This window comes from Carlito syrichta, unplaced genomic scaffold (assembly GCF_000164805.1).
Source record: "Carlito syrichta isolate Samal-C Ts95f unplaced genomic scaffold, Tarsius_syrichta-2.0.1 Scaffold301950, whole genome shotgun sequence".
Classification (NCBI taxonomy): domain Eukaryota; kingdom Metazoa; phylum Chordata; class Mammalia; order Primates; family Tarsiidae; genus Carlito; species Carlito syrichta.
The window spans coordinates 17,783-30,083 of record NW_007246046.1 but is presented as its reverse complement, the minus strand read 5'-3'; the positions used below and the strand labels follow the sequence as shown (position 1 = coordinate 30,083).

The 12,301-nt window shown below is 37.6% G+C and overlaps 1 protein-coding gene across 1 annotated transcript in view; it reads left to right on the top strand.

The window, feature by feature from the left end:
- Nucleotides 1-4,858, top strand: part of LOC103258057 (neuroblastoma-amplified sequence) — a 170,081-nt gene extending 165,223 nt beyond the window's left edge. The window contains exon 24 of the mRNA XM_021711229.1: nt 4,614-4,858. Within this exon, the coding sequence (XP_021566904.1) occupies nt 4,614-4,826 (213 nt within the window). The 3' untranslated portion in view covers nt 4,827-4,858. The remainder of the gene's footprint in view (nt 1-4,613) is intronic.
- The last annotated feature ends 7,443 nt before the right edge of the window (nt 4,859-12,301 follow it).

Genomic DNA, 12,301 nt, shown 5'->3' with positions numbered 1-12,301 from the left:
CTAATGTAAACTGTACACTTTGGTTCTTAACGATATGTCATTGTAGATTTTTCAGCTCTGGTGAGGAATCTTGATAGTCAGGGAGTTTGTGTTGGTTGAGCATGGGGCTGAAAGTATATGAGAACTCTGTACTTCCTGCTCAATTTTGCTGTGAACCTATAACGGCTCTAAAAAATTGTCTGTTAAAAGAAAAAATCTACAGAGCTTTCCAAAACTTAATTTTTAAAAACAATCTAGCAATAATGCCAATATACTTAGAATTCTCTTTCTGAGTAATTAGGGATAATTTTAAAGGAAGAAAGATGATTTAGGGGTACTTTAGTTACTTGTGTTCTTTCTCATTTATCTCATTTATTTCTAAAATACTTACTTTTTGTTGTTGTTGTTGGAGTTAGAGTCTCACTCCGTTGTCCAGGCTGGAGTGCAGTGGCACAATCACGGCTTACTACAAATTTGACCTCTTAAGCTCAGGTGATCCTTCCTGAATAGCTGGGATAACAGGTGTACACCACCACACCCAGCTTATTTTTTAAATGTTTTGTAGAGACAAGGTCTCACTGTGTTGTCTAGGCTGGTCTCGAACTTCTGGGCTCAAGCAGTCCCCACACCTCAACCTCCCATAGTGCTGGGGTTGCAAGTGTGAGCCACCATGCCTGGCCCAAGACACTTATAATAGAGGTTTTTTTTTTTAAAGCTTCGTGTTAGGTATTAAGGTTTCATGTGGTTTATGCCATGATCAAAGTGATAGCTGACATAGTTTTATCTTTTTCATTTTTAGAGATTTAATTGATGTGGGACTTCTTTTTCCTTAGTGCCTTTAGCAAAACTTGTTTGTTGATTTAGGAAAATGTTTATAGTGCTGAATTTTATCCGATGAATACATGGAATATGTGGTATAATTCTGTAAGTTGCATTAGACTAGACCCTACTCTCATTTAAAGTGTCAGTAATTTGATTTTAAAACATTTATGCTTCAGTAAATATTTGGGAAGGCAACAAATTCAAAACTGATATTAGAAAGATGAATCTGGATCACAAATTGGTAAGAGTATGATAAACTGTTAATGTGCTATATGTTCAAACTGTTACTTGCACAAAGTTGCATTCTTTGCATCAAGTTTTCTTTATGCTTTCTGAAAAGTCATCTGATGAAGTTTTAAAAAAATTGATATGAGTGTAAATGTATTCTTTTAGACATGAATTATATTTTTATTACTAGGCATTAGGTTAAAAAATAATTTATCTATTGAAGTCTTACCGAGCCCCCCTGTTTGACTTCATGCCTTTCTTGCCTGTGCTTTCCCTTCCTCATGTTTTGCATCACTCTTTCTGACTGAAGCTGCCTGCCTTCTTTCTTCACTTCATCTTCCCCTGTCTGTCCCTAGGTCTTTGAGAGGCTCCAGGCGGGCCTTGGTTAATGCCTGGTGTTTTCTGTTTGTATAGTTGTTCCCTCTTACCCTTGTCGTCTGCTTCTTGTGCCCCACCACTGCCCTCGTCATTCTCAGAAAATGATTTTGTTTTAAATTTCATCTGAAATTTTGATAATTCCCTTCCATCTGTACTTCATCCTTTCACCTTTTCCAGAGGAAAAGCTCCCTCCTCTTGAGTTCAGAGCAACCCTCTTTCATGACCTTGCTCTGGATTCTGCAGTTTCTTGTGCTTAGAGTTGCGTTGTCATTCAAGTTTTCTTTGTCCTGTATCTTTAATGCCTGCTTTCTTTACGGTGGCTACTGTTTCTGCACCCCTACCCCACCCCACTTTTTTTATTTTTAGTCATAAAATTCAACTCCCTTTTATTTTATAAATCACAAAAAAAATTAGAGCCGTACTCTCCTTGACTTTTGTTTTAGCTTTTTATTTCTGTTATATCTGAGCTCAGAAATAGTCACTCTGCTGTGCATAATCACATTCTCAGTCTTTGTTTATTCCTGTTTTACGCAGAGTCTGACTATTCCTGCCACTCCACTGAAACCACACTCAGGAAGGCAGGTAGTCCACCTCTTAACGTCCAATTTCCTTTGTCTGTTACTTAACATTGTTGCCCATTGACACCATGCACTGCTTCTTCTTTCTTGAATTTTCTTCTCCTTAGGATTCGGTGACACCGGTTCAGTTTTTTTGTCTTAGCCATTCATTTCAGTCTCCGCCTCTAGCTCATGTTCATTGGCTTGACTCTTAAATATTACTGTTGCTCAATGTGTACTCTAGTCCACTAGTAAAGAGGCTGCAAGTGTTGACCCATTCAGATCCTTCTCCCCAAATACTATTTTGTGTTGATGTACTTACAGTCCTCAAATATCATCTCTACTCAAGTACACTTTTTGGCTACAGATTTTTGTTTTCTTGTTTTTGGACTTACTATTGGTCATCTGCACAGATGTCCCACAGGCACCTCAGAGGCAACATGTTCAATATAGAATTAAAAACCAGGCACAGTGGCCCAGGCCTGTAGTCCCAGATACCAGAGAGACTGAGGAAGGAGGATCACTTGAGCCCGGGTGTTCATGGCTGCAGTGAGCTGTGATCATAACTGTGAATAGCCTGGGCCACATAGTGAGACCCTGCCTCTTAAAAAAAAAAATCTACCTATATTCACATGATTAATTTTTACTTCTGATAACTGTGCTCCCCTTTCTTTCATATGCATAGTAATATATTTATAAATATACTAATATGCAGTAGTAAATACACATATATAATATCTGTATCTCCTTCCTGTCGATTAGATGAGAAATCATTCTAGACTCCTTCTTCCTCTCACTCCTCTGATCTGACCAGATTTCATAAATTCTACTAATTGTGTTATATTCTTCTTCTTGCATGTCTTCAGTAACACTGTCATAGTTTAGCTCTTTATTATTTTTTGCCAAGTATATTGTACATATCAACAAGTATTTACTCAGTGTGAAAGGATGTGTGAACGATTTAGTGAACAGGTGGGCAAGTCAGTATATTTCCTAGGAAAATTCCTCTAATACTAGTCACTGCAGTTCTCCGATTAGTCTTCCTGTTTTCTGTTCAGTCCATTTCCAGTTCGTCACTCACATTTCATTCATCATTCAACAGATAGTATTATTTCCAAAGTATTAGCCTATGCTTCAGTGAGAGCCCCTTTAGTAGTATTGCATTTCGGGATAAACTGCAAATTCCTTAACTTGTCGAACAGTATTCCTTATCTGGTCTCTCCCCAGACTGTGTGTCATCTTTCTCATCACCTCACACCTTTTCAGGCACAAGGAGCTCATTGTGCTCTCACAGTATACTATGCCTCTTTGCCTTCCATGTTGTTTTCTTCCTGTAATCTTCCTTCTTCACCTAACTAGCACCCATTGATTCTTTAAAGTCCATGTTAAGTGTACCCTCATGTGGAAAACTGTGATGCTCTCAGGTTGGGCTAGATACTCTCTTTGGGACCCCAATCATACACAGCACTTACCTCACTTTGCTTTAGTCATTGATTTACCTGATTGCCTTTCCCTACTAGACGAGAGCTGTCAAGAGGGAGAGACCTCTTCTTACGTAGTTTTGTATTCCTTGCACCTACAGTGGTTCTTAGCTCATAGGAGGCCCTCAAATAATTGTTAGTCTAGGCCCAGCATGGTGGCTCATGCCTGTAATCCCAGCGCTCTGGGAGGCCAAGGCGAGAGAATTGCTTGAGCCCAGGATCGAGACCAGCCTAGGCAACATAATGAGACCTAATCTCTACCAAAAAAAAAAAAATTACCTGGGCAATGTTGTGCACACCTGTAGTCCCAGCTACTTGGGAATCTGAGATGAAAGGTCACCTGAGCCCAGGAGGTCTAGGCTGCAGTGAGTCATGGTCATGCCACACTGCACTCTAACCTGGGCAAGTTACCCTGACTCAAAAAAGTAGAAAATAAAAATAAAATTGTTAGTCTAGGAATAGGAGAGTAAGAAGTAGTGTGAGAGATGATGGGTTTAGGCCATAGTAGAAGAGTTTTCTATCAATCAGGGATTAAACTTGATCAGGAAATAGGGGCCAAATGGCTATTTCCTGAGCATCTGTAGAAATATCATTTGTTGTTTTTATCTGGTGAAAGCTAAATATTTGAACTGAGACAAAGAAAGTGTTTGAACCAGACTTAGTTATTCAGCAAATATTTATTGAATGACTTTTATATGAGAGGTACTGTGAAAGGATAGATACTAAACAGGAATATAAAAGCAAAACCTTGGGACCACACCTTCTTTTTGGAAGCAGAGCAGTAATAGTAAAGATAAGATTAATTCATCATTCTCACTAGTAGGTATGTTATTTTTTTCTCTGCCTGTTAATATAGTGTTGTGAGAATTAAATAGAGAAATAAATGTAAAACTGTGCTGTAAACTGTAAATTTATACTGGTTGTCTTTCACTTACTATCTTTATCTTTAGTATTTATTGCTAATGGTCTGATTCTTTTGAAATAGTTTGATGCTGATATATTTGATTAAAAACTCTATTTTTTTGCAGTAAATAAAAAATGTATGTTATTGGTAATACAATTTTATTAAAAATGATTATGAGAGTTAGATTCTGTACTGGAGATTTTACTTTAGAATATATAAGAAACGTGTAATACTCAGGGACTTATTGTTGCTTTTCAATTTTAGGTGGACTGTGCATTATCACTTATTCGACTTGGAATGGAACGGAATATCCCTGGTTTGCTGGCTCTATGTGATAATTTGGTTACTCTGGAAACATTGGTGTATGAAGCCGGGTGTGACTTAACCCTAACCTTGAAAGACCTCCAGCAGATGAAAGATATTGAAAAACTTAGATTTCTGATGAATAGTGTAGGTTTTATTTTAACTTTCTTTTAAAATATTTTTAAGCATTCCCTTTGTACTTTGATTAGTGTGTGTCTCAAACCAAAGATGAAATGTCCTCTGAGCCTGAGAACTTAGTAAATAATGGGCAGCTTCTTGACTTTTTTCAAAATCAAATATTATGGATAATGTACTGAAGACATATAAAGCTATTTTGGCTGTGTTTATACCTTGCTTGTCCTTTATTCAGATCTATGTGTATACCTTTTTTTCCCTCCATCTAGTTAGGCATATTTCTAAACCAGCCAGACATTCTACTAACTCTGTTTCTAATCTTTCACTTTATCAAAATTCTGAATTACTTATGTATTTCCAGGACTGAATAAAAAAGTACCAGGGTTAAGAGATCTGGGTGGTTGTATAAAGAAAACACCTTGGCTTCAGGGTTAGTATGTTTAGGATAACTTTTCTAACCATTCTGAGGGTATTCTGTACTTGATCCCCAAAGTTAGGGCCTGGTTTCTATTCTAGGCACTGAGTCAAGAGACAAGAACGATAGTGCCATGAAGGTGGCAGCTGTCGCACAGTGCTCTTTTTAGTCTTTTGCTCTTTGGCAGGCTAGTTTGAATGGGCGATGAAGGGGCCAAGTCATAGCTTCAAGAGAGGTTTTTCTTTCTCCCATGTCTCTTCTTTTTCTCTCTCTTATCTTCTTTCTTCTTTTTTTCTTCCTCTCTTCCACATCCCTCTCATCATCTTTCTCCTCTTATATTTGTCTTCCTTTTGTCTCTACCTCTATCTGTACTTTCCCTTTCTATCGTTAGTTCCTTTTCCTGATCATTTACCCAGTGAAAATTAATTTGTGTTATGTGTAGAACTCCTCTTAGGAGATTTAAGTGTATCTCCTGGGGTAATTAAGAGAAGCAATTATGTAATTTTAGGGATAATGAATAAAATGATCTGTGCCATTTGCAGTTTAGTGAAGGCAGATGTAAAGGGAAAAACAAAACAGAGAAAGAGGAAAAAGAAGTGAGAGATTCTCAGCTTTTATTGGTGAAACTCTGTTTTCAAGTAGCTCCTTTTATAGAGTCTCATTGCTTTTCTCTGTCTCCCTACATTTTTCTATTTCACTCTTTCTCTCCGCCTAAGATCTCTTTTCTAGAACTGGGCTTAGGCTCTCAGAGACCCCAAATTGATTATAGTCTGAAGAGATGGGACACAGTGATATTGCTGCTGTGAACTCTGCCAGGCCCAAATAACAGGTGATTCATTCTCCTGCTACCTGTCAGTCCATATGTGAGTGGTGAACAGGACTGTTGGAGAATTTTGGGCTTTCACTGTTAACAATCAGTCTGATTACCTGTAAGCTTTAGAATTTGCTGTCTGGTATAACAAGGTATTTAATTTCATACTTGTTTGTTTTCGTTAATTATACTTTCAGTGTTCTGAGGACAAATATGTGACAAGTGCCTACCAATGGATGGTTCCTTTTCTTCATCGTTGTGAGAAACAGTCTCCTGGTGTGGCTAATGAGCTATTAAAAGAATATTTAGTAACTTTAGCTAAAGGAGATTTAAAATTTCCCCTGAAGATATTTCAGCATTCCAAACCAGATGTAAGTAGAAACTCTCTTCTTAAAATCAGTGTACTTTCTTTCTCTACAGAATTAGGTTTTATTTATACATTTTAATAATAGGTTTTGCAAGTAATTTCCCTTTAAACAGAAAAAGAAATGGTTGTCATTTTATTCTTTAAAAATGTTTTAACGGTGAAGTTCAACATTTGTTTTGAAAGTTCATAAAATTATGTTTATTTTGATTGACTTCATTCCATAGTTTGTATACTGTCTACTGTATATTAGAAACCTGGCAATACCAAGAAGGTTAATACTTGATAAGGACTGAATTCTTACTCTACAGGTACTTTACATGAGTTAACTCATTCAATCCTTATAACAATTCTGTGGGGTAGATACTTTTATTATCTTACTATTATAAGAAAGGAAAATTATGATATAAAGTAGTTAAGTAATTGCCCAGAGGTACGTAGTAAGTGGAGGAATCTGGACTCAAACATTGTATTCTAATTCCACAACTGTGTCCTTAACTATTTCACTGTTTGTTGCCACCAATAGGGAAAGAGAAGTTTTCTGCCCCTGAAGACCATCACAATATTTATGAAGGTCTTTAAGTTCTTATAAGGACATTTTGTAATTATTCTTAATAATTCTTGTATTTGCCAAAGACTACTATATGTATAGCTTTGTATTTCTAAAAGGTACAAAGGTTGTTCAGATTTGCTGGTGGTAAAGCCTTTTTGTTAAATGTAACATAAAACTTTTGCAAAGCAAAGAACTTCTTAATTTAGCTGTATATTAAATATGCTGTTTCAAGAGATAGTGGCTCCCTTTCCATTAAAGGGGACTCAAGTAAGTTGGCATAGTCACCCAAGACACTGACTCTGTAGTGAGGGCAACATATTAGATTGGGTTCAAGCAGAAGCAATTTAGGGCTTCTTCTAGTTCTGGAATTTGATTGAGACCACTTTCTTGCACAGGCCTTTGTTAGTAATGTGTAGTAAGATGTATGTCATAGACTGGTATATTCAAGATAGAAAGGAACTCATTGCTTCATTAATCATAGATTTGTTTTTGGTTTCTAAAAGGTTGGTCTGTCAGACATGTTCATTGGCTGTTTAAGATTTTCTCTTTTTTCATAAGCAGTTTACACTTAGTATTCTGATTTTAAGTTTGGGCTGTTTAACTGTGAGCCCAGGGTAGATTGCTTATGGCAGCACAATACCATATGAGAAGTACATGGATTGAATATGAATATTTTATAAGGAAGAAGGAAGTAACTTTAAATTCTTCCCAGTAATCCTGTGTGTGTGATACGTCTTCCTTACCATGTCTTGTAAATCCTTTGTATATAGTCAGCTTTTTGTTCTTTTTATTTGGCAATTTAGCATGTGCCTTTTGAATAAAACATATAGCCATTTGACTTTGTTGAAATATGTGAACATCAAAACAGAGAACAATGATGTTGTTGGGCTTTTCCTTATCCAGCCTCTGTATTTCTCTCAATGTTATCTTCCTATAACACATGTAATCATGTCATGATTTATGGAAAGTGTTCAGTGGCTGAACATTGCCAACAGGTAAACAATAAAGAACCTTCCATTGGATAAACAATGGAAGGTTCTTTGCTGTCTGCTTCCCATCTTCCTCTTCAGTCTTATTTCTCTCCAAACGTCTTACCTCTTCCCTCCTGGCAGGTTCTTTCATGGGTCCCTGTGTGTTCTGGGCTGTTTGGAATGATAATCTCCATTTGCTTCACTTAACAAATATCTGCCTTTCTTCAAGGTCCTGCTCTTTAAGATTATCTCTGTGGTGACACCTCCCATGACTTCTCTATGCTATGACAGGTCTTTTTACCTGCCTTTATTATGGCCTTTATCATACTGTGTTGTTTTTATTTGTTCACATGTTTGTCTTTCTCTTTCTTTGTTATATATATACATGTGTGTGTGTGTGTGTGTGTGTGTGTGTGTGTGTGTGTGTGTGTGTGTGTGTGTGTGTGTATAATTATCTCTATATTACCAGGGAACAGCACAATGTCCAGTGCCTAGTAAAGAGCAGGTGCTCAGTAAATTTTGGCAGGGCAAATGAATGAATGATTGAAACTGGTGTCAATATAAAAAATAGAGAGAGATAAATCTCTAAGTAAAAAGATTTTATTTGGTAATAATATACAAGAAGTAGGATTGTAATCTGGGATGTATAAATAGACTAAAGTGGACTTCAGTGTGTCTGGAGAACAAAGGAAAAGTTTAGGGTTTGTTGCAGAAAGAGGAGTTTATATTAGTTGTTTTGAAAAAAAGCTATTGATGCTGGCAATGACTTACAAGAGCTGTTGAGTTCTGCTTGGTGAGTGCTAGTAATTGTTAAATAGGATTTGTATTCTTGGAGTTATGGTTAGGCCCTTGTAGTTTTGGATTGAATTTGTGAAACAGTTCTTGACATAGGCAATAGTTCTTGTATAAGTGGCTAGTTGTCCTTGTGTGACTCATGTAGTGAGCTGTGGTTTGGAAAAATTTCTTTTGTTAGTTCCTGCTATTAGGCAAATCATGGGTGAGACCCCTCCTTTTATGTCCCTTCCCCACTCCATTTGCTATGGCTTGACACTATGACTCTATTTTGAATCTTAAAACTTTCACACTGGGTTTTATTATGATGCTTTATATCACTTGATTACATTTGTTTGCTTTATTAGGATTGTTTTGGGAGCACTGTTTATATTTTACTTGATTGTTTACAAAAAGAATGAACCTCTGATCTGCCAGGAATCATGCACAAAGTATTTTTAGTAACATTAACAGGAGCAATAGTTTCTGTATCAGACAGCTTAGACTAAGTTATGCTGCATTAACAAATTACCTCTAAATCTTAGTAGCTTACAGCAGCAAACGTTCATTTCTTACAAGTGTCATGTCCGCTGTGGTTGGGCTTCTCTGTGTTCCGGGTCTTACTCATTTGAGGACTTGGACAGAAGGAGCAGTCCCCTTTCCTATATTGTGGCACAGGAAAAATAACAAAGTAGAACTGCACAGTGGCTTTTAAAACTTTAGCCCACAAGTTGCCCAGAATACTTCTTTACATTTCACAGGCCAAAGACAGTTTCATAGTCAAGCCTGATGTTGATGGGGAAGGGAAGAATAATCCTATCATAGGAGGAGGGGAGTGAATACTTGGAAACAATAACAAAATCGACCAAAGTCATAATGATGAAGAAACAGATCTTGAAACTTATCCCTGTGCTAGCACTGCATTTGACCGGCATCTTATGTGCCTCACACTTTCTTTTTTTAAAAATAACATCCTAAAACTCTCATCTCTGGTTTTAAGTCATTGCTCTTTGTTTGAATCCCCTCTTGGAAAGTGCAACTTGAGAAGAAACTTGGGTTCTAATCATAGATAGGGATGACTTGGAAGCAAAATCTTCTTTTTGTGTTGTTTTCTCTTTTCTATACTAGTAATTTTTTAATTTATCTGTGTATCAGTACAATATGTATTTTCTGTACAATATGTATTATGTAAAAAAAAATTATTATCTTTTTTATCTGGATTCTATGCTCAATCCAGATATAATGGGTTACAATTTAGGGGGGTAGATCTTGGTATGCACCTGACAATTTATCCGGTGATTCTAAAGGAAAACCAGGGTTAGGAGCAACTGTTTTAAATGTCCTTTTTTTTTCTTTTAGTGAATGGAAATTCACTGCATAGCATAGCTTTGTTAGCTTCTATCTTTAGTTCATCTCCGATTACATACATTAGTGAGCAATTTTAGCTTTAAAATGTCCTTTTATGGCCAGGTGTGGTGGTTCACGCCTATAATCCCAGCATTTGGGGATGTTGAAGCAGAAGAACTACTTGAGCCCAGGATCTTGAGACCACTCTAGGCAACACAGTGAGACTTCATCTCTACAAAAGAATAAAAAAATTAGCTGGGTGTGGTGGCATGCTCCTATAGTACCAGCTATTCAGGAGGCTGAGGCAGGAAGACGACCTGAGATCAGGAGGTCGAGGCTGTAGTGAGTTGTGATCATACCACTGCACTCCAGCCTCAGTGACAGAGATCCGAACTCAAAAAACAAAAGGAAAGCACCTGTTCTAATTTAATGCATTCTGTAAAATATTTAGAAACCTTGGAAAAACATAAAGATGAAAATAAATTTTTGTTTCTGGCAATATCATTGACTAGATATTCTGAAAGTATAACCACTCTAAAATATCTAGAAATACTCACTGAAATATTAATTTTAAAAAATCTATTTACTTGCATAATTGAACTTATAAGAAAGTAAGGGAAATTCCTATCAGCCAAAAGTGAAGAGAGAGATAGAAGTCAGAGAAAAATGCTTGTGAGAAGGAAGAAGTGGCTACTTGGGATGGGGGTTGCAGTCTTGAAAACCTTTAGAGGAGTGAATTTTAACACCTCTCAAAGGAAGAAGGTGAAGTCTTTAAAGTAATGAGTTAGAAGTGAGACTTCTGGTTGCTCATGGGTGGCCTTGGTCAGCTGACCATCAAGCTGACTTAGGCCATTTCCCTCAGCCTCAGAGTTGCTATAGACATAACCAGTCAGTTGCAGATGATTCAACAGCTGCTGCAGGCAGAGAGGTGTACCATTGAAAGAACAGGAGGCTGAAGCAGACCAATGAAGCTGCTCAGGCTGAAATTGAACTATACCGCCTGCGGAGGGAAAAAGAGTTCAAGGCCCAGCAAGAAGCATTAGCAGATCCCACTGAGTTGGAGGAGACCCAGGAGAAGATGATCATCCTCCAGATGTGTTTCCTTGTTTTCTTGGCCTTTGTGACACTGACCAGAAATCCATGAAAACTACCGCATAAATAGGTAGGAGAAGAAGGAAGAAGCACCTGTTTCATGGATTGACATTTTAGGTGTCCTCTTGAGTAAGAGGCTTTAGCAAATCTCAAGTTATTAATGAAAAGGCATTAAATTTTATATATGTATAAATTATATATATATGTTTATTTATTTATTTAGAATTGGGGTCCCTGTCACCCATGCTGGAGTGCAGTGGAATGATCACTCAGCCTCTACCTCCTGGGCTCACATGGTCCTCCCGCCTCAGCCTCTTGAATAGCTGGGATTACAAATTCGTGTCACCATGCCCAGCTACTTTTTTTTTTTTTTGGTAGAGGTGAGATCTCACTGTGTTGCCTAGGCTGATCTTGGGCTCCTTGTCTCAAGCAATTCTTCGGCTTTGGCCTCTCAGAGTGTTGGGATTACCGGTATGAACTACCATGCAGCCTATTTTTGTATATTACATGGTAGGTCTTTTGATATATTGAGAGTAGCCAATCTAGTTTCTTTGTAAAGACTTAGAACCGATTCAAAGATTTCAACTGTTTTAAATATTAAATTTCTTTTTTTTTTTTTGAGTCGGTGTCTTACTTATTTGCCCAGACTGGAGTGCAGTGGAACGCTCCTGGCCACCGCAGCTTCAACCTGCTGGGCTCCGGCGATCCTTCCGCCTCAGCCTTCCAAGTAGCTGGAACTACAGGTGTGCTACCACGTCCGGCTAATTTTTTGATTTATTGTAGAGATGAGGTCTCGCCAAATTGCCCAGGCGGGTCTCGAACCCGCTGGCTTAGGCAATTCACTCACCTCGGTCTCCCAAAGCACGGAATTACAGTCTGAGCCATCAAGCCCGGCCAAATTTCTTATAAATTTAATGGGTGTGTGTTGTATGTTTTCCTTTGCCCTTTAGCTCAAGCAAGATATATAATCAGTGTTGACTTTTTCTTTCTTTGATCTCGTAAAAAAACAAAACACACATAAAAACAATTATTTGAAGAAAAAAGGAATTAAATAATTTTTTTTGCCCTAACACTTCTTGAAGGTCAGGGGTTTTGTTTATTAAAAAGGTTAAAAGTAGCCTGTGTAGCCGGGCTCGGTGGCTCAGCCTGTAATCCCGTGCCTTTGGGAGGCTGAGGTGAGTGGATTGCCT